Here is a 22368-nt window from a genome sequence, read left to right on the forward strand (position 1 = left end):
GTACCATTATTGTCATGTGTATTACATTTATGTTATAAACTCAACACTACAGTGTTAATGATTTTTGCTTATATAATCTTATGTCTTTTTTAAAAAATTAAGAAAAGAGAAAGTACTTAGTCTTTTTTATTCACTATTTATGACACTTTTCATTTTTCCCTGTAGATTTGAGTTACACTCTGGTATTATTTCCTGAAGGATTTTTTTTTAGTATATCTTATAAGGCAAATCTACTAGCAAGGAATTCTCTCAGTCTGTTTCCCTGCGAATATATTTATATTACTTTCATTTCTGAAGAATGTAGAATTCTTGGTTGACAGTTCAGGTTTTTTCCCACATTACTCTGAATATGTCATTCTGCTCCTATCTGGACTGATAAGAAGTCAGCTGTTTTTGAATTGTTATTCCTCTTTATGTGATGAGTCCTAAAGGACTCTCTTGCTGTTTTTAAGATTTTCTCCTTGTCTTTGGCTGTCAGCTGTTGGACTATGATGTGTCTAGATGTGAGTCTTTTTATATTTCTACTTAGAGTTTGTTGAGCTTCTTGGATCTGTAGATTAATGTATTTCATCAAAGTTTAGAAATTTTTAGCCAGTATTTCTTCAGCTATTTTGCCTGCCCTTTTCTCTCCTTCTCTTTTACAGATTACTATTATCTGTATTCTGGTACAGTTGATGTTATCCCACAAATGTCTAAGGCTCATTTTTCTTCAATTTTTTCTTCTCTTTTCTTCACATTGAATACTTTCTATTAATATACTTTCAAATCCACTAATTCTTTCCACTGCTGTCTCATATTTACTATTGAGTCCATCTAGTGAATTTTTTGTTTCTGATATTGTATTTTTCAACTCTAGAATTTCTATTTAGTTCTTTTTATAGTTTGTATTCCTCTGTTGAGATTAGCTATTTGCAGAGCCATTGTCATAATTTTTCTGTTTTAATTCTAGTTTTCTTTAATTCACTGAACATATTTATAATAGCTGCTTTGAATTATTTGTAAATCCAACATCTAAGTCTATACTCAGAGTCAGTTTTTAATAATGAATTTTCCTCCTGGTATGAACCACACTTTTTGGTTTCTTTGCATGTCACATAAATTTCTTTGAAAACTAGACATTTTAGATAATATATTGCAGCAATTCTGGATTCCAATATTTTTTCCTGAGGGTTGTCTTTTTCTTGTTGTTGCTGTTATTTTTGTTTGGTTTAGTAGTTTTCCTAGGCTTTATCTGCAGATTTTTTTTCCCTGTAAGTGTGGCCACTGATGTCTTTGCTACTGGTTTTTTAATTCTTATTTTTATTTTTTAGACTGCCTTTCTCAGGGTTATCCAGCCATGTCTGTAAAGCTTGCAGGTTGGCCAATGATTGGACAGAAATTATGCTCAAATACCTCAAGCCTATAATGCCTTTTTCTTTTGCCAATGGATGTGTACGTGGATTGGGAACACGCTAAAAACTCAAGTAGTATTCATGTTGGCCTTAGCTCTTACTTCCCATCAGGCCTTCTCGTGTCTCCACTGAACATCCCCTTCCCATCAGCCAGTGATGCCTGGAGAACTTATCTACCCCTTCCGTGGCTGTCTTATTTCCAGAATGTCCCCATTAAATTACTGGTAGTTTGCTGCTTGCCTCAACTGGGACTGCAACCTCTGGTTAGCAGAGCTGCAGCTTTTTTCTTTTCATTTAGTACCTATTTTGCTATTTTTATTGACAGTGCTGCTGAGCAATAGTTTTAGCTGTCTGTTGGAAATCAGGCCAGCCCTTCTGGCTACACAGTTATTGGCTGTTATGGCCAGACTGCTCTGGTAAAACTTCTGTTGATGGGCCGGGCGCGGTGGCTCACGCTTGTAATCCCAGCACTTTGGGAGGCCGAGGCGGGTGGATCACGAGGTCAGGAGATCGAGACCACAGTGAAACCCCGTCTCTACTAAAAATACAAAAAAAATTAGCCGGGCGTGGTGGCGGGCGCCTGTAGTCCCAGCTACTCGGAGAGGCTGAGGCAGGAGAATGGCGTGAACCCGGGAGGCGGAGCTTGCAGTGAGCCGAGATCGGGCCACTGCACTCCAGCCTGGGTGATAGAGCAAGACTCCGTCTCAAAAAAAAAAAAAAAAAAAACTTCTGTTGATGGAGTGGCTGGGGACTTTGGGGAAGAGGAGGAGGGGATATAGAAGTACTTCCAGGCAAGAAGGCTTCAGATTCCCTCTGTTTCTAACTTGAAGTTTAGCAGATTATCATGAACTAAACACTTCTCAGATTTTGTATTTGCCCTTGGTTGATTTCCAGGACCCAAAAATGGTTAGTTTTTGACAATTTTGTTCATTTTTATACTTATTTTCTGGGGAGAGGATTTGCTGACCTCTTTATTCTATCACAGCTGGAAGTCCACTTCTACTGTTATTAATTTATAAAATTCTTCTAAAAGATTACATAAGTATATCTTATAATTCCTATTTTAAGCTGATCAGCATATTGTAGGCTTGATTCTTTTGAACCAAAAGCATTTTGCCAAAACAATATAATTTTTATTTTAAAATCCAATTTATTAATAAATTTAAACTTTCGATTTTTAAAGACCATCATTCATTTTAATATATTCTATTTAATTATATAAATATAAGGTCTCAGTATAGTAAAGGATAAAGAATTTTTTAAAGATGGCCAAACCTGCATTAAAGAAATGCTCAAGCTATTCTAAAAGCTCTTCAAAGGCATGAAAGTCTCAATTATTTTAAAAAGTGTTTTAAATGAGCATTGCCATGCATTTTATTCTATTAGAACATAACCTTAAATGCTAATATGACTGTTTTATGTTCTTTGAGGAAAAATGAATATTAAAATGTTGTAGATTACTGAAGTGTTTTTGAAGTACCTAAGCTTTTATTTTAATTTAAATTCATTTAAATTATTTTTCATTAATTTGGTTTTAAACCTGAATACAAATACAGTGATAGTTCTAGCTGCCATATAGACCTAGACCTTTTACTAATTCACCTTTCTTCCTTTCACTTATAAACAGTTGTCAAGTATTCCTAAACACTTAGATACTGGTCAGTGATGCTTTAATATGCTACTTAATTTACAGGAACGTCCTATTTTTAGATTGAAATTTGGCTTTATTATAGGGTACCATAAGACTCCTTTCCGAATGTCTGGCTGTTATCCTTTTCTGTTAAATATTAATGGGTTAAATACTAATAGCCAACTAAGTGTCTGCTATGCGTCATGTACTGTTCTGTGTCCTTCTGTGGTATTATCTCATTGAAGGGTCACAGTCAATCTCTGAGACAGATACTGTCATTAGCCACAGTTACCAGATGAGGAAGCAGAGACATAAAATGGTTAAGTGACTTTCCCAATAGCTCACAGCTACCAAGTGGTAGAGCAGGACTTCATCTCAAACAGTCTTAACCATAGAGCTTATGCATGTGCTTACCCACTTGCTATGTGGAATGAAAAAAAGATGACTTATAGAAGTAAAGTCCATGTCTTTACAAAGCAGCATCAAATGAGCAGAGCTGCAGTGTGCCATGGTCCTAAGACTCCTCTGAGAAAATGGTCCCCTGAACTGAAAGTGCCTATCCACCTCTTAGATAAGAGATGCCAAAGGGAGAGTGAGTCTTGCAGAGAGTGGAGGCTGCGTGATTGAACTGATCCTCCCTATTAGGAGTGTTTCCGTCTAGTGGAAATTTGGAACTCTAGGTTTCATTTCATTAAAGTCAACATGTACTTTACATCAATAAGATTGGATTATACCTCTTTATTCCTTCCATTGGCAACTGTGTAAGTCATCCCAAAAGAATTTAGACTACATTTATCTTTTTTAAATCCCAGCTTTCTAAACAGTCATTATTTTAGTCCAGGATAATTCTAAATTTTTTTGCATTTTTCCTGCATATTTCCTATGCTCATTTCCCCATAGGGTCATCTGCCCCCACATTCTGTTCCCAAATCTCTGCATGGTTGTTTTTTTCCTTGTTGTTCTGATCTTTGATTAAGTTTCACCTTATTTTAGTCCATCTAGGTTGTCATAAAAAAAATACCATAGACTGGGTGGCTCAACAACCAACACTTATTTCTCCCAGTTCTGAAGGCTACAGGATCCAGGATGAGGGCACTGGAAGATCCAGTGTCTGGTGAGGACCCGTTTCCTATTTCATAGATGCCATCTTCTCACTGTATCCCCACATGATAGGCAAAGAGTGAGAGAGCTCTCTGGGTCTTTTTTTATAAGGGCACTAATCCCATTCATGAGGGGTTCACCCTCATGACCAAATCACCTGCAAAGGGCTCCACCTCCTAATACCATCACCTTGGTGGTTAGGATTTCAACATAGGAATTTTAGAGGGACACACACATTCAGTCCATTGTATCACCTCTTCCTTTAGGCCTTCCCTTTCCAAGTCTAATGTCACCACAATCCCTCCAGAATCATGTTACCCTGTTGTGTTTCCTTTGTAGGGCTTATAATTATCTGGATTATCTTATTTATTTGTTCTGTGTGTTTATTGGCTGTCTTCTGCACTGGAATCTAAGTTCCATGGGATCAGGAACATTGTTTATCTAAGAGATGCAGTGGTCTCTATAACTACAGCTAGAAGTATTCTGGGAGACACATAAAAAAGATGATTGATTAATATATGTTGAATTGCTAAATATTAGTTTAAGGCAGGTAAGGGAAACCAGACTCAAGTTGGACAGGAGGACTTGGCATAGGCACAACACATCAGGGCTTTGAGCCCAGGGCCCAGTTAGGGATGGGAATGAAGGTTGGGAAGAGAGCTGTAGAGAGGAAGCTGATGCCTTGCTGGAAGAATCAGGCCACTGGTCAGTCACCTGGAGGTGGCACTCAGGGAGAAAAAAATGCCAGGTGGTGCTAAAAATGCCAGATACATGCAATAACCTGTAACTAGTGGATAACTCACCTCTCACCACCACCACCCCAAATCTCCATACCCAGTGTCACCAATAGAAGAGGAATTGTCCCTTCCAGTTCTTGTGAGTGGATGTGTGCATAAGCATGCAGACATGAATGTTTGGAGCTGAGGGGTAGAGGCAGCAAGGACAGCCACATAATTCATCCCATCAACAGCTCTGAGTTCAGCTTCCCCTTGGGTTGGCTGAGAGAAGAAGCCAAGAAAAGAAGCTAGGCATCCCCTAGTCTAAATCCAGCCTAGAAGTCTGTTTTACTTGTCCCACTCCATGTTTAAAAATAAATTATGCCAACACTTAAATGTAGGAGGTTTAACATAAACTTTGGCTTTTCTAGGTTAGTTTCACAAATAGGAAGGTCTGGCATGCTGAACCTGCATTCCCACATGGGACAGTTGGCCGGAGCAGAGTAGCCAGCATGGCCTCAGATGGGTGCACTCTGCAGTTCCTCACGGGCCCCGTCATCTGCTGGTGTATTTAGCTGGCATTATCCCCTTAGGTCACCTGCTTTGTCTTCATAGGAATTTGAGTTTGCAGTGTTGGTATAATGGTTAATCCACAATATAAATAATCAATAAATGTATCATCAATAGTAGTGTTTTTGTTGCTAGAACTTGTGCACAGATTACCCATTACATAGAAACCTCCTAGGGCTCCCCATTGCTTGCCAAATGATGTCCACGTCCCTAACTTGGGTGTTGTCTGACCTATATCTTATATCCAATTACTACCTTATAAAAGGAACAGAGTTACATTTCAGGCTTTTAACTTATAAAAACAGCCCTGTAGGCTTGGGAGAGACAGAAGGAGAGAAATGAGGAAAAAGAAAAACAAAAACTCAGAGACGGAAAGAGAGAGAGAGACAGACAGAAGTAGAACAATTTAAATAGTGCAGGCCATCTCCTCCCATCCCTGGTTCTACTCGTGGAACATGTGCCCACTGCCACTGGATACATATAGGCTTGAAACAACATGTTGACAAAATTTGTGTAAAGAAATATGCAAATGATTTTGATTCTCTTACGATTGACAAAGAGGTGAATAAAATGAATTATTTAGGTTGTCAAACTACTGAGCTTTGTGAACATCCTTGAAGAAAAACTGAAGAATAATGATAGGCCAAAGAGAAACACTGGCCAACAGAGAGGGAACTGATAAAATGCAACTTACAGTTTATATTGTGTAAACAAAAATGGGCACCCTGCTGTACTCGACCATACTGCTTTATCAATGAATAGTCCTTTCTCACCAACTTTTTCTGATGTTTGGATTATAAATTGTTTTTAAAAATAGAAAATAAACCTGTATATTAATTCAATAACTTGGAATTTGAGACAAACCTTTATTTTAAAGGAGTAAACCAGATAAATTATTTTAGCCATTTCAAAGTAACTCACACTGATCCTGGACCAATTCTGATTCTTACAGGAACATCCAATACTTGGGCAACCCTTTTTTGTGCTTCATCCTTGCAAGACGAATGAATTCATGACTCCTGTATTAAAGAATTCTCAGAAAATCAATAAGTAAGAAACACCATCAAGATACATTGGCTTCTACTCTGATTTTGAAAGTGTAAATCTTTTTATGTGACTCTAAAAGCTAGGCTAAAAAAGAAATATTAATAATAATAATGGCTAACAATGATTTTTATGATATGCTAGATGCTGTTCTAAGAGTTTTAGATACAGTAAGACATTGGATTTTTGCAGCATTCCTATGTGCTAAGTACCATTATTTTACCCAATTTACAGAAGAGGAAGTTACAGAACAGAGGAGTTAAGCCACTCAAACAAGGTCACACAGCTAGTTAAGTGGTGGGGTTTGAATCTAAGCATTTTGGCCTCAGAACCATGCTCTTAATCACTGCACTCTGTTACCTTAGTAAATGCTGTAAACTGCAAGGGTAAAATTTGAATCATTAAGGGGAGTCAGGAGCCAGTACCTTACCTCATTCTTCAACTACCCTAATGAGGGATCCTCACAGGCTCTCTGGACCTTAAATTCTTGTCAAGCAATGGGGCTGGCATTCAGAACTGCTGAGATTCCAGGTGGTAGTTACAAATCTTTGAAAAAAGCCTCACTTCTGTTATTGTTGGTGACCAACTGATGTTCTACCATTCATCCAAAAACTACAATGGAAACGTTAGCATGGCCTGTATTTCACTTGTTTCCTAGGAATGTCAACTATATCACATCATGGCTGAGCATTGTAGGGCCAGTTGTTGGGCTGAATCTACCTCTGAGTTATGCTAAAGCAACCTCTCAGGATGAATGAAATGTCGATTAACAAGGTAAAAGAAAAGCCTGGATTTAATGTTTTGCTGTTACAAAGATCAATGTCTCCATTGCATTTAGATTCATCCTACCAAATGCGAAATTTGCTTTCATCTTTAGTGGGCAAACCCTGACTTAATTTTTAGTTTTCCAATCAGTCCCCTACCAAGTTATTTAGGACAGGGATCCCCAAATCCCAGGCCACGGAGCAGAACCAGGCCTCACAGCAGGAGGTGAGTGGCAGCTGGGCGGGCGAGCAAGTGAGCATTACCACCTGAGCTCTTCCTCCTGTCAGATCAGCTGCAGCATTGGATCCGCATAGGAATGTGAACCCTATTGTGAACTGTGCATCTGAGGGATCTAGGTTGCATGCTCCTTATGAAACTCCAGCCAATGCCTGATGATCTGAGGTGGAACAGTTTCATCCTGAAACCATCTCCCATTTGGTCTGTGAAAATGGTTTTCCCTGAAACTGGTCCCTGGTGCCAAAAAGGTTGGGGGCCACCAATTCAGGAAATATTTTACTTTGCTGTAAGTAGCATGTACTCAATGACAGGAATGGATAGTTTAGTACTAATATTCTCAAATAAGTCTTTACTGCTCAGTTAATCTTCTTTTATTCTCTTGGCTTTTGTTTTATGTTCTTCACATTCTTCTATTGAGCTTAGAAATTGTGGCATGAAGAACGCCAAGAGTTTACCTGGCCAGCCCTGGCTTTAATAGGACCGATACCGTGGAATATTTCATCTCACTAAGACTTGACATGGATTATTTTTCCCTTGGACACAAATGTCTACAGCAACTGATGTTTGATAGACTGAATGTTTAGAAGAAACACTTCAAAGGCATACATCATGGCCAGGCATGGTGGCTCACACCTGTAATCCAAGCACTTTGGGAGGCCAAGGTGGGAGCATCACTTGATCCTGGGAGTTCAAGGCCAGCCTGGGCAACATGGTGAAACCCTGTCTGTACAAAAAAATACAAAAATTTGCCTGTTTATGGTGGTGTGTGCCTGTAGTCCCAGCTCCCCAGGAGGCTGAGGTGGGAGGTTGGCTTGAACCCAGGAGGCAGAGGTTGCAGTGAGCTGAGACTGTGCCACTGCAGTCCAGCCTGGGTGACAGAGCCAGACACTGTCTCAGGAAAAAAAAAAAAAGACACATCACTATAAATAGCAAAAAACAAATCTAACTTACTAATACTAGGAATACCAACATTATTAGGTCACTTGCAGGTTATTCTTTTCTAGGCCAAGTACTTCACTTCCATTTGTCTGACATGGAGATTAAGGGAGAAATGTATTTGTGTGTTCATTTTAATGTAAGATATACAAAAATTAAATTACTGGATTTACCTGTCCCTGAAACTGGTGTTGTAAACATGACCTATCTTAAGTGATTCTCACACAGTCAAACTCAGGAACAATAGATTATTTCTGTTTTACTCCAAAAGAGAGAGAGAGAGACAGCGAGTGTGTATGTGTGTGTGTATGTATGTGTGGGTGTTTGTGTAGATAGATGTAAAATAAAGAAAAAACAATATTTTACTGTGAGATAATATGTTTTACCAGCAAAGTGTGGCATAGTAATTAGGAGTTTTCTAAAAAGCTATAGGAAATATTTAAACATTAAAATTTCTTTTTGACCTATAGTAATAAAACAATGGTCATTTTACCCCTCTGCTTCTCAACCCCACAGCTGCTCTGCTGTACTCTTTGAGGGCTCTTGAGCGAGTCTTCATGTCCCTGAGACTTATTTTCTTCATCTTTAATTTGAAAATAACAAGCTACCTCATAGGGTTGCTGTGAGAACCACATGAGATCATTAATGCATGATAAGATATTGTAAAGTATTATACAAATATTCATTAAATGCTCACCTTTCTTGTATATAATTGGTATTCACTAAGGCTGTAAATAAGTTTCATAGCCAGTTAAGTATTAAGATAAACCTAATCTGGAACAATTTTTTTTTTTGGTTGCTTACTTTTTTTTGTTTTCATTTGCTAGGAGCTGAAACAAAGATTGAAATGTCATTGGCTTTTTAGAGAGTGTAGATTAGTGTCTTTGAATGAGGGATATACTTAAAATCACCTGAGGATCGTTTACAGCTACAGATGCTGGGGCCACCTGACACAGTCTCTCTGGGGTGATTCTGCTCTGGAGAACCTCTGGTCTGGATATAGCTTTATTGTGACATTGATTTGTATTGTTTTGCTCTACTGACAGGCCTTTTCCAATCCATACAAGCTAAACTTGCTTCCTAATGTTTGTCTAGGCCTTACATGGATAGTAAGGAAGCTTAGGAGACATGTCCACAAGGCAGCCCACTTGTAGGAAACCAGTTCAGGTGAGGACATCATTCACCAGTGGATCACCAAGCACCGTGACAGCACCCTCAGTCCACATCTGCAGATTAAGAGCTGAACTCTCGCAGAGAAAGTGGAAGTAGAGAAAGGGTTAATTCAAACTGCTAGAAAAGCTAAAAGTAAATTTTAAGATGCTGAGCTGCCCATATTCATGCTAGGATGAGAGCCGGCTTAAATGCTTGCTGGGCATTTTGGTATTTACCACTTAACACGTTTTCAACTTCTGTGAGGGATTTTCCCCCCACTCTCCCTAATGTAAACACAGATTTCTCGGCAAGTCATTTCTCAAGCCATGTCATTTCTAGTGTAAAATAAATTATAATAATGTGTCCTCTGAATGGTGTTCTTGTCTGCAAACATTAGTTATCCTTTGCTAACAGATTCTGAGATGAGAGTTTATCGGTTTGGAGCCAATGTTTAGTTTTTTAAAAAAAAGTTAAAAATAAAACTTTTTCTCTGATCAACAAAGACCTAAAAATTCACCAGTGGCAGAAAAAAGTTCTGAGGAGCTCCTGTAGATTGGGGAGGACTTTCTCCCCAGATAGATCCATCTCCTCAAGCAGCTTGATTTCTTTCTAGAATTTTTTTCACTTAAAAAACTTCTAATTTTTGGTTGATAACAATTTCCATTTTTATAAATGCAGTTATGCTAACAGAATGTTATCCTGACAGTTATTAAACATTAGAAGATATTTGGTTTTGTTGAAGTAACTGTTCTTTCTTGGCAATATGAGGATTTTTTCTCCCTGCTTCCTCAAATAATGTACAACATCTATCAGAAATAAGGCTGGGTAAAGCCGCTTCCAGCTAACCTCCTAAATACTGCTTCTGTGTGACCTTGGAAAAATTTCTTCACCTCTGTGGTCCTCAGTTTCTTTATTTGTAAAATAGGGAAATTCAGCTATGTGTCTTTTGCGAAAACTGTGAATTTTTAGGTCTGTGAAATAGAAGTCCAGAGATCTAAACTGTGAGGCTGGTTAGCTGCTAGCTGTGTGACTTGGGCCAATTTTCTTATTTCCTTCTTAAACTATTTCTGAAAAATAAAGCCCACGGTATCTATGCCGCTTACCTGACAAGGGCGTAGACAAGATCAAAATGATACATAAAACTGAATGTGCTTTATAACCAAGGCAGTGAGACATGGAGTGAGGGGTGACAGTGGATAATGACCTGCTCCTTCAGGGACACTAGCATCCCTACTCCTCCCCACCTCATTGTATGCCTGAGCCCTCCCCAGTGCCAAGCGCTCTCTGATCTGGGGAGTCTTCTCCTTCATACCCTTAGCTGACTGTTGCTTATGCTGTTGCCCACCTGGAAGTGCTTCCTTCCCCACAGGTCTACCCAATTCCCACCCTGGTGTTGGTGATTCACTCTCACAAAGCCACCTCTGACCACCACAGACCCAAATCAGTGCTCCCTTCATTACCCACCGTCCTTAGTCACTATGAGCTTTTAGCTGCCTCTCTTCTGCTCTGATTTCTCCCCAGCTTGATAAGTATTAATTAAGTCATTTCAGGTGTTGGCCACTGTTCTTGATTTGCCCTGTTGCAGCATACACAGAAGAATGTCTGTGTGTGCCACCTAAGTAGAAAGGCTCTTGGGTTGGGAATTTGAGAAGTGGGAAAACTCTTTGAGGGACCAGCGGAGGGAGCAGTGGGGGGAGCAGAGGCTGTGTTGCTCAGCAGGTACTAGCCTACAAGCTAGAGGTTAAAAAAAAAACAAAATTCACCTTCCCTCCAACAAACGCTTATTAAAACGAAGAGAAAAAAGGCCAGAACTGGGTTTTTGCATATATTTCTCCTATGATAGGTATAGTGGTTTTTATTCATACTCCCAAAATATTAGGAAATAGAGCTCTGCAATGTCAAAATCAGCTCTTACATAATCCAGAGATATTCCAGTGAGGTTTTTTTAGGGTTAAAATTTAAGAATGAGAATATGAAAATATTCACTTCAGCTGATTTCCTCTTACATACTGAATCCTAGGCCAGGTGCCACAGATAGCAAATGAGGAGACATAAGAATGCCACAGTCCAGTGGAGAGGACACACAAGAGGAAGCTTCAGGAACAGTAGGCTGCATGCTGTGGGCAAGCATATGCCAAGGAAGTCTTTGCAGAAGAGGAATGTGAGTGGAGTCTCAAAAACCTTATGACTTAGCCAGGTCAAGAGTGAAGGAAGAATCTTGAAGGTGCTTGTGGGGAAGTGGTGAAGAATCAAGCTGGCTAGAGCAGGACTGTGGCCAGCTCTGGAAGAGCCTTTACTGTCACACTGAGAATTTGTATTTGGCCCGAAAACCACAGCCACTGCTGGGATTCAAATAGAAAAGTTAAAGTAATCACATTTGCATTTAAGAAAGAACCTGTATTTTTTAAATGGCTGCTGCATATAACTAATCATCCATACGCTTTGTCAGGTTTAGTTTGGTTTTGTTTTTACTGCAGTGTCTTAGCCACAGGATTTAGAAGGTTGAGGAGCACAGCAGGGGCTGAGATTGTGCCAAAGACACTTTTCAGTTTTTACTTAGGGTCTTCCAAAACAAAATCTACCAGTGTCCTGAAAAGCCTTGAATTCTGGCTACTGAGTTACCTGGGGCAAGTCACTGCACCTCTCTGGGCTTCTGTTTTCTGATATATTAACATAAGAAAGTGTATTTGATTGAGTAAAATCAATTTATTGTTTTGTAACAAGCTTTTTTTTTTTTTTTTTGAGATAAGGTCTTACTCTGTTGCCTAGGCTGGAGTGCAATGGCTTGATCTTGACTTACTCCAGCCTGACCTCCTGGGCTCAAGGGATTCTCTCACTGCAGCCTCCTGAGTAGCTAGGACTATAGGCGCATGCCACCACACCTGGTTAATTTTGCTTATTTTTTGTAGAGATGAGGTCTCACTATGTTGCCCAGACTGTACTTGAACTCCTAGACTCAAGAGATCCTCCTATCCTGGCCTCCCAAAGTACTGGGATTACACAGGTGTGAGCCACTATGCCCAGCCAGTTTTGTTTTTTTTTTTTTTTAATGAAATAGAATACATAAAAAAGAAAATATCAAAGTGCACTACACATAGTAAGGGCATTATTGTTTTGTGAAACTTTGGTTTCAACTATATGTTTTTATATATATATGTTTTTATATATACATATACACACATATTTTATATATATACACACACATATATTTTATATATATATGAAATCAGTGTGTGTGTGTCCACACACGCACACGTGCACGTGTGCACTGGGTTGTGACATAGACTGTATTTCTAGTGCCAGAAAATAGAAATCTGAAAACTGATGGACAAATAAGCTTCCTTCCTATTCTAAGACTTGATTCTCCTTATGCTGCTGACAAGTAAGTTGCTGAAGGCTATTCTATTAATAGAAGGGTATAGGAAGTACTTAACAATTATTGTTTCTGTGGCATTTCATGTGCACAAAGGTGTCTGAAGCTACTCCTCTGGATTTTTATAGGGCTTCTCTATAGAAGCATTTTCACATTTTTATTCCTGAATCTGGTAGTTCTTTTTTTTTTTTTTTTTTTTTTTTGAGATGGAGTTTTGCACTTGTTGCTCAGGCTGGAGTGCAATGGCACGTCCTCTGCTCACCGCAACCTCCGCCTCCTGGGTTCAAGCAATTCTCCTGCCTCAGCCTGCCGAGTAGCTGGGATTACAGGCATGCGCCATGATGCCCGGCTAATTTTGTATTTTTAGTAGAGACAGGGTTTCTCCATGTTGGTCAGGCTGGTCTCGAACTCCCAACCTCAGGTGATCCACCCGCCTCGGCCTCCCAAAGGGCTGGGATTACAGGCGTGAGCCACTGCGCCCGGCCAAATCTGGTAGTTCTTTACAGTAATCCTGTGATCTCAAGCCCTTGCTTTAACTTTTGTGTTGTTAGTAGTGACATCTAGTGGTTCTGTTGCAAGTATCCTGCATTCTAGACCATTGGAGCTGAAAGTGATTTTAGTGACCACCAGGTCTCATTTTGTAAATTATTAAAAATAAACTGAAAACTCACATGTATTCCTACATTCAAATCAACTCGATATAATAATAAATAAAACCTATAGCTGTGTAATGCTTTCTTGGATTACTTTGAAGCTGAAGCCTTTCAAATACCCAGAAGTCACTGTTGGTTATAACCATGAGGCAGAAATTTAACAAAGCATGCCCTGATAAATTAAAAGGAAATCATAGTTCAGTATAGCTACAGCCTTTGGTGCACTGTTATTTACAGGTACATGCCAGAACCTCAGGCTTTTGCATGGTGCCTGGTGTTTGGTAGCACTCACTTAAATCTTTTTTGAATGTCTGAATATGTGCGTGATCACGAAGCCCTGGAGAAGAATCACAGAAGATGTGGGACTTGAAGGACAGAGAATTTGATAAGAGACTAGAAAGCTAAGCTTTTAAGTTAGGGGCCATGGAAGGCCAAAAAGGGAACCATGAGTAGGACCCAACAGGGCACCTTTCAAGGTTTTAACAGAGAAAGTTGACTATGTGGAGTTGTTGGAGGACTCATTTGGAAGTGGTAAATTGGGTGGATTAGAAGGAAGAGAAACTGGATAGAGGCCAAGAAGCTAATGTAGTGGTGAAGTGATGAATTTCTAAGTTAGAAAGGTGACAGAGTAAAGAGAAAGAAATCAGTGTCAGAGACATTTTGAGAACCAGAACTTGGTGTGAAGAGAATGAGAAGACACTTGTCATGACTTGGTTATGGCTTACATTCTATACTGGGAGTCCCTGTCCAGGCCTGGACCGACTTCCTTGGTCTCTGTTCTGCAGGTATCAGGGATTGAACTTGCTTTCTTCTTTCAAGAAGTGCCACCCACCCTATCCTGTGAGCAGATGTCTTTCTCCCGACCAGCAGCAGAGTGAGATGTAGTCTCCTCAGCGCTGTCCTTCAGTAGGTTCAAAGAAAGAGTCCCCAGGCCCTTTCCTGCTTATCCATAGGGAAATGGCTAAATAAAATGTTGTACTATGTAGCAGTTAAGGGGAATGAATTCAATCTCCATGTATCAAAATGGGCACATCTCAAAAAACATTATTGAGTTAAAACAGAAAACAAACAGTAGATGTTAACTATGAGCTGTGTTTGAAAGTGTCCCCCCAAAAAGCATGTATGTGTTGGAAAGCTAATCACTATTCTAACAGTATTAAGAGGTGGGACATTTCAGAGATGATTAGGCCATGAGGACTCTGCCCTTCTGAATGGAATAATGCCATTGTTGCAGGAGTGGTTCCTTTCAAAAGGATGGGTTTGGCACCCTCTTGCTTACTCTCTCTCACCCATGTGATGCCTTCTACCTCACCAGATGTAACCCCTCAATCTTGGACTTCCCAGCCTCCAGAGCTGTGAGCCAATAAAGTTCTGTTCATTATAAATTACGCAGTCTGTAGTGTTCCATTATAGCAGCACAAAATAGACTAAGAAGTCACTATGCACGCAGCTTGATACTATTTATATTTTAAAATGCACTAATACCATGTATTTTCTATAGGTACATATACTGCAAGTGTATGAAAAACATAAAAAGTGATCTAGAAGGAAGGACACCAAACTTGTAAAAAAGGTGATCCAAGCCTTCTTTGATCACCCTTTGCAGGTATAGAGTGGGAACTTGGTTTGGAAGTAGTCAAAGAAGACTTTGGCTCTTTTTGTAATGCTAGACTTAATCTATCCATAGAATGTAAACTAGAAATTCCTTTTTTAGAAAAGATTTGAGTCCTCATAGATAATTTGGGAAACACAGAAGAATTTGAAGGAGAATATTTAAAAATCACTGAAGTGTATATCATCTAGAGATAACTGCTTTTAAATTTTTTATGTATTTCCTTGTGCTAGTTTAAACATATTTAATTAGGATCATCCTGTATATGGTTTTACATCCTGATTTTTTCCACTTAACATTATATCTGGAATATTTTCTCATGTCATTTAATGTTCTTTGAAAATACTATTTTACATGACTAGCTAGGATTTCTTCTATTCCAAAATGTACCAAATAATTATCCTATTGTTTGAGTTTTGGTCTTTTCTAATTCCTCACTGTTTATTTAACATACATTCATTTCAGCACTTTTTCGTGTCAGGAACTGTTCTAGGAATATAGTGGTCAGTAGGGCAGACAAAGCCCCTACCCTCAAAGAGCTTTCAGAATGTAATGCAATGAGCCAGGTGCAGTGGCTCTCCTGTAATCCCAGCACTTTGGGAAGCCGAAGTGGGCAGATCACCTGAGGTCAGGAGTTCGAGAACAGCCTGGCCAACAGGGCAAAACTCTGTCTCTACTAAAAATACAAAAAAAATTAGACGGGCATGGTGGCGCGTGCCTGTAGTCCCAGCTACTCGGTAGGCTGAGGCAGGAGAATCGCTTGAACCTGGGAGGCGGAGGTGGCAGTGAGCCGAGATCGTGCCACTGCACTCCAGCCTGGGGGACAGAGCAAGACTTTGTCTCAGAAAAAAAAAAAAAAAAAAATGTAATGCAATGAGAAATGTAGGCAGAAACCTGTGCTCACATTTTGTTTCTTTAGGTTACACTGTTAATGGAATTAACGGATCAAAGGATATAGGATCATGTCACTAAATTTTTCCCCAGTAAGGATATAGCAATTTACATTCCCAGCAGCAGTCTGTGTTTTATCATTTTCTTAAATCTTTGAAAATTATTTTACTTTGCTTTAATCACTGAATTAAACATTTTTCTCTGGTCTTGCTAAGATTTCTTGGATCCTTAGCTTCATTTCTTCTTAATATGTTATATTTTTCTTAGCATGTTAAATTTCATTTTCTCACCTTCTTCTTGTGACTTCATTGCCTCCACATGTCCATTGTGCTCCTATAAGAGCAGATTGTCCATGTTCTGGTTCAGTTTAACCAGAGAATATGCAGTTAAACAATTAGAATATGTATGTAATTTTAAAAAAAATTATGGAAAATTTCAAACATATGCAAAAATAGTACAATTAACCCTCACATACCTATAAATTGGAATCAACAATTACCAAGATCTTGCCATATTTGTTTCACTTAACCCTTTTTCTCTTACTGTGCTCAAATACTTTTAAGCAGTAACAGACATTGTCATTTGTTTTTACAGGTGCATACTGAACATTTTTATTTGATTTATTCCTTCCATTCTTATATGTTAAAAACATCTTTGGGTTTTTGTCCTCTGCTTTTATGCCTGAGGGTGAGGCTTTGTGCCCTCTTTCTAATTTTTACCAATAGCATGGGAACTTTTCCCTAAAATGACCATAATTAGGGCAGCCATGAAATAAAAGCAGAATGTAAAATGTGCATTTTGCAGGTTCTGCAGACTGAATCATCTACAGAACTGGACAACATTGGGAACACCCATAAACCATGTCAAACCACAGTCCACTTCTCTCAATTGTTCTTAACTATGATTAAAATGGAAAATTATGTAATATGTGACTAAATCCTCATTGTTGTACAGGTTGAAATAGTAGCTGGTTTCTTGTGTTAGGAACTCATATACACAAATATACACACATAATTGGAAAATTCTGCATATAGTTTCAGGCGTTCCTAGTCCCTCTAAAATCCACCTATGGGCCAAACCCTATCCATCTATGGGAATCCTGGCAAATAAATTCCACTCACAATGGCTTTCTTTCATTACTTAAACACACACACACACACAGGCAGGAGGAAGATGAGTATGTTGATAAGGAGAAAAGTATTTAATTATAAACATATAAACATAAGAAAATGTGTAAAATACAGAACAAACAAAATCAACTATTGTATACTATAATTAAGATCCTGGAGAAATACTTGGAACCTATTAGGAACTTGTGGAGGGGAAAAGTGGTCATACTACCTGCAAACACACACGAACAGAGTACCTAAAGTTGTCAAACTGTATAGAAAAAAAAATCTTACTATAAGCTGGATAAATTCATAAAGCTATTGGAGAAAAAAGATATGACAAAATCTATTTAATACCAGTTTCCAAAGCAAGAAATGGACAAGACACGTTTTAAAAAGTAACAGTTCTCTCTACTGTTCTCAGCTGTGAACTGAAAAATTATTTAAAGCATGTCTTACTTTGCCCATTATTGTACAGATTTAAACGTTAGCTGGTTGCTGAAAGACGTAAGCAAGCATTATAATACATCTGTTAGCATATACACTTTGAAATTTGGGTTTGCTCCGTATATCCTACACGTTTAGCACAGCCAAGCAATGTAGCCCCTTGTTCTATTTATTTTTTTCTTTTTCTTTCTTTCTTTTTTTTTTTGGAGAGGGAGTCTCGCTCTGTTACCCAGGCTGGAGTGCAGTGGTGCAATCTCCGCTGACCACACCCTCTGCCTCCTGGGTTCAAGTGATTCTCCCACCTGAGCCTCGCAGGTAGCTGGGACTACAGGTGTGTGCCACCATGCCCAGCTACTTTTTTGTATTTTTAGTAGAGACAGAGTTTCGCCATGTTGGCCAGGCTGGTCTCAAACTCCTGACCTCAGGTGATCTGCCCGCCTCAGCCTCCCAGAGTGCTGGGATTACAGGCGTGAGCCACTGTGCCCAGACTTCTATTTCTAATTAACTATAATAAAAGAGTTTTAGGCCAGGTGCAGTGGCTCACGCCTGTAATCCCAGCACTTTGGGAGGCCAAGGCGGGTAGATCATGAGGTCAGGAGATCGAGACCAGCCTGGCCAACACAGTGAAACCTCGTCTCTACTAAAAATACAAAAAATTAGCCGAGTGTGGTGGCAGGCACCTGTAGTCCCAGCTACTGGGGAGGCTTAGGCAGGAGAATGGTGTGAACCCAGGAGGTGGAGCTTGCAGTGAGCCGAGATTGCGCCACTGCACTCCAGCCTGTGTGACACAGTGAGACTCTGTCTCAAAAAAAAAAAAAGTTTTAGAAGGCTAGATTTAAAAATTTCTCCCACACCGTGACTGGATTACAGAACAGAATTCATGCCAACAATAGCTTATTACCACAAATAAGCAGAGTAAAAGGAGCTGGTACTTCTGTGGCTAGATCTGACTAGTGACCTGGGGACTTTGATTTCCTCCTTACCCTCCTTACCATCAGAATTGCTGTTTGCAAGCTTCAGGTCAGCTGGAAAGCAGAGTGCATTAAGGAAGACATTTGTGATGGTGCTCATTGCACACATCTGAGAGCTGTGTGTGAGTGGTTCCCTTGTTTTTGAAGATACACATCATATATTAGAGGCTTAAGTGACCATCTGAATGAGGTGGCGACTGGGCATGTGCATATTTGAAAATATTAGTTATTTGTCATTCATGGTTCCCTTCAAATGTGTCACTCTAAAAAACTATTTTCTTCTATGAGACAATTTATGCTTTAAAACATTTAATTGTTAAATGTTTTAATGGTTTGCTGTACACCTTCTGTGGTGACATTACTGTGACAATTAATAAGCTATAAAAATCCACTTCTCTTCCTCAGGTACTAACAAACATAACATCACTTTACCAAAGAAAAAGGACAGGATTGTGTTAGAAACGAAGACTGCTCAGTATAACCAGCGAAGACAGTCCCCCAACTACAGTAGCATAAGAATGTGAGTTAATGCTTAAATAATCCACTGACATAGACTTTATAGGTTAAAATAAAGATTACATAAGTTACTGTTAGTGAACATTTTATTGTAATATGGTAATTTATTATTGTAGTCTCTTTTCTTGGCTTTATGCAAAGCCAATAAAGAAAAACGCTAGCTACTTTGACAACCTTCCAACAGATTCCAGGAATATTATCCACAGCGTGACCATTATGACCAATCCTACAACTAGACATTTTCCTGGAATGAAATACAGGAACCCAATGCACATACAGATACACATTCAAATTTTTATAGCTGTCAAATTAGAACTGTGTCTCTCAGTGCTATCAAAAAATAACAGGAAAAAGCCCACATTTATCTGAGGTGTTGTGTGTTTAGACTTTCAAAATTTTTTTTCAGAACATCAGTAACTGGAGTGTTTCAATATTTTCATACAAACACACAAAATTTACTCCTCTTCCCTTCACAAAACAGAAAACAAAAACTCTTACTAAGTACTTAGATAAATTTGTGCCTGAGTTTACTAAGTAGCTACCTGTAAGGCAATGTTTATCGTTTTGCGATAGGGTGTTTCTGACAGGAACAATTCCATTTGGAGAATAAACTATTGTTTTGACTTGAGCTGTGCCAATTACTTGGGCAAATTTATTTATAAAATACTTAACAGCTGCCTTATTTGGGCTTCCGACTTCTAAGATGAGAGCAGTAATTCCCACAAATGGAGAAAACAGGAGGTGGCTACATAAGAACTACCTGACAGATTTCTCATGGATACCCTCAAGATGGTTTCCCAGGGGAATTCTGATGTCACTGGGTTTGGGAACCACAGAACTAAGTGATCTCCTGATTCTTTTTGCTATAACAATTTCTGATTGGTTTGGGCTTTGCTAGGCAAATAAAGAGAACACAGATTAAATAACAGACTAAATTAACTACCCTCTCATAAATTTTATGTATACACATATATGTTAATACATTACTTTTTATTTATAAATAATTTAAGGCACACAAGAAGTTGCAAAAATAGAAGTTTGTGTATACCCTTCATCCAGCTTTCCCAAATGATAATATCTTTCATAACCAGAGTATATTTTCAAAACCAAGAAATTGACATTAGTCCAAAACTATTAACTACAGAATTTACTCGTTCACCAATTTTTACATGTTTTTATTGTGTGTATAGTACTATGAAATTCCACTGCAAGTATTGATTTCCATAAATATCACCAAGATAAAGACACAGAAGTGTTTCATTCCTACAAACTCCCTCATACTATCCTTTTTTTTATCGTCAGACTCTGCCCCCATTCTGAATCCCTAGTGATCACTGATCTCTTCTCCATTGCTATAATTTTGTCATTTCAAGAGTGTTATATAAATGAATCCATACCAGATGCAACTTTGAGATAGGCTTCTGGTACCCAGCATACTACCCTAGAAATACATAGAAGTTGTTTTATGTAACAATCTGGCTGAGTAGTATATCATTTATGGATATACCACAGTGTATATATTGGCCCATTGAAGGATATTTAGGTTGTTTCTATTTCTTGGCTGTCCAAATAAAGTTGTCATGAATATTTATATACAGGTTTTTGTGTGGACACTTACTTTCATTGCTGTATTTCAATCCTGTACCCAGGACTACAATTTCTGGCTCATGTTGTTAAGTATCACTTTTTCAGAGTGACTGTACTATTTTTCCACCAACAATGCATGAGGGATGCAGGTGCCCTCCTTTCTCACCAGTAGTTGGTATTCTCAGCATCTTTAACTTTAGCCAGGTTATAGTGATAACTTGTTTTTGTTTTAATTTGCATTTGCCTGATGGCTAATGATCATCTTTTCATGTGCTTATTTGCCATCTGTTTTGTGAAGAGACGTATATTTGCCCATTTTGTAATGGGATTGTGTTTTCTCACTTTTTGTTTAGAGAATTGTTTTAGATGTAAGTCCTTTATTGGATAAGTGTTTTGCAAATATTTTCTCCCAATCTATGGTTTGTCTTGTCATCCTATTGACAGGATTTTTTATTTTATTTTTATTTTTTAAGAGAGGGTCTCACTGTGTTGCTCAGGCTGAATTGCAGTGGCACAATCATAGGTCACTGCAGCCTCAAACTCTTGGGCTCAAGCGATCCTCTGATCCTCTCAAGTACCTGGGACTACAGGTGCACACCACCATGCCAGGCGAATTTAAAAATTTTTTGTAGAGATAGTGTAGCAGGATGAGCCGCAGACAAAACCTCTCAAGACACTGAGTTGTAGAAGGAAGGGCTTTATTCAGCTGGGAGCATCGGCAAGCTACTGCCTTAAAATTCAAGCTCCTCAAGTGCACAATTTCTGTCCCTTTTAAGGGCTCACAACACTAAAGATTTCACATGAAAGGGTCGTGATTGATTGAGCAATCTAGGGGATATGTGACAGGGGTTTCATGCACTGGTAGTCAGAGTGAAACAGAACAGGGAGTTGCACAATGTTCTTTTATACAATGCCTGGAATCTATGGATAACAACTGGTTCTAAGTCATGAGTTGATTTTTAACTACTAGGTTTAGGCCAGGCAGGCCCAGGGCTGATTTTAGGCCTGGTGCCGGGCTGCCTGTCTTTGATTTCACTTCCTTGTTTTTTTCTTAAAACAAGTACTGAGTATCGAGACCCCGGTGAAATCCCGTCTCTACTAAAAAATACAAAAAATTAGCCGGGCGTGGTGGCGGGCACCTGCAGTCCCAGCTACTCGGAGAGGCTGAGGCAGGAGAATGGCGTGAACCCGGGAGGCGGAGCTTGCAGTGAGCCGAGATTGCGCCACTGCACTCCAGCCTGGGCGACAGAGTGAGACTCCGTCTCAAAAAATAAATAAATAAATAAAACAAGTACTGAGTATAAAACAATATAAAACAGTATGAGAGGGTCTCTGTCTTCCATTTCCCCCCTTTCAGACTCTCACTTTTTATTAGTGGGAGTTCTCACTCTTATTTTTGCTACTTATGCCTTTTTGTGCAATAGATTGATAGTGATTTATATAGTACACTTGTGCTGAAGCATTTTGGTGAACTAAGGTAGTGATGAAGCTATTTATCATTTGAAGAAGTACAGGTAGCAAACCAGGGAGCAGTAAGTAGGTTTCTATTACTATTGTAACTCCTATTGTAAGAGTGTAAATCTTCTTAGTGCTGGGAACTACCCTCCAAACATGGCTTTAGGGTTGAATCCGTGCTACACTTGTACAGGCGTATGTGCCAGTTTTGT

The 22368-nt window shown here is 39.0% G+C and overlaps 1 protein-coding gene across 13 annotated transcripts in view; it reads left to right on the forward strand.

The window, feature by feature from the left end:
• Nucleotides 1-21989, forward strand: part of ATG10 (autophagy related 10) — a 299098-nt gene extending 277109 nt beyond the window's left edge. For 4 of the 13 annotated variants that reach the window (XM_055233287.2, XM_055233292.2, XM_055233293.2 and 1 more), the window contains 3 exons: nt 6361-6458; nt 7111-7226; nt 7878-8575. In XM_055233287.2, the coding sequence (XP_055089262.1) occupies nt 6361-6458; nt 7111-7210 (198 nt within the window). In that variant the 3' untranslated portion in view covers nt 7211-7226; nt 7878-8575. Of the gene's footprint in view, nt 1-6360; nt 6459-7110; nt 7227-7872; nt 8576-9436; nt 9908-19003 lie in introns of those variants that run through there. The other 9 variants (XM_055233288.2, XM_063612827.1, XM_055233290.2 and 6 more) reach the window with 7 other exon arrangements.
• The last annotated feature ends 379 nt before the right edge of the window (nt 21990-22368 follow it).

Source organism: Symphalangus syndactylus, chromosome 11, assembly GCF_028878055.3.
Source record: "Symphalangus syndactylus isolate Jambi chromosome 11, NHGRI_mSymSyn1-v2.1_pri, whole genome shotgun sequence".
Taxonomy (NCBI): Eukaryota; Metazoa; Chordata; class Mammalia; order Primates; family Hylobatidae; genus Symphalangus; species Symphalangus syndactylus.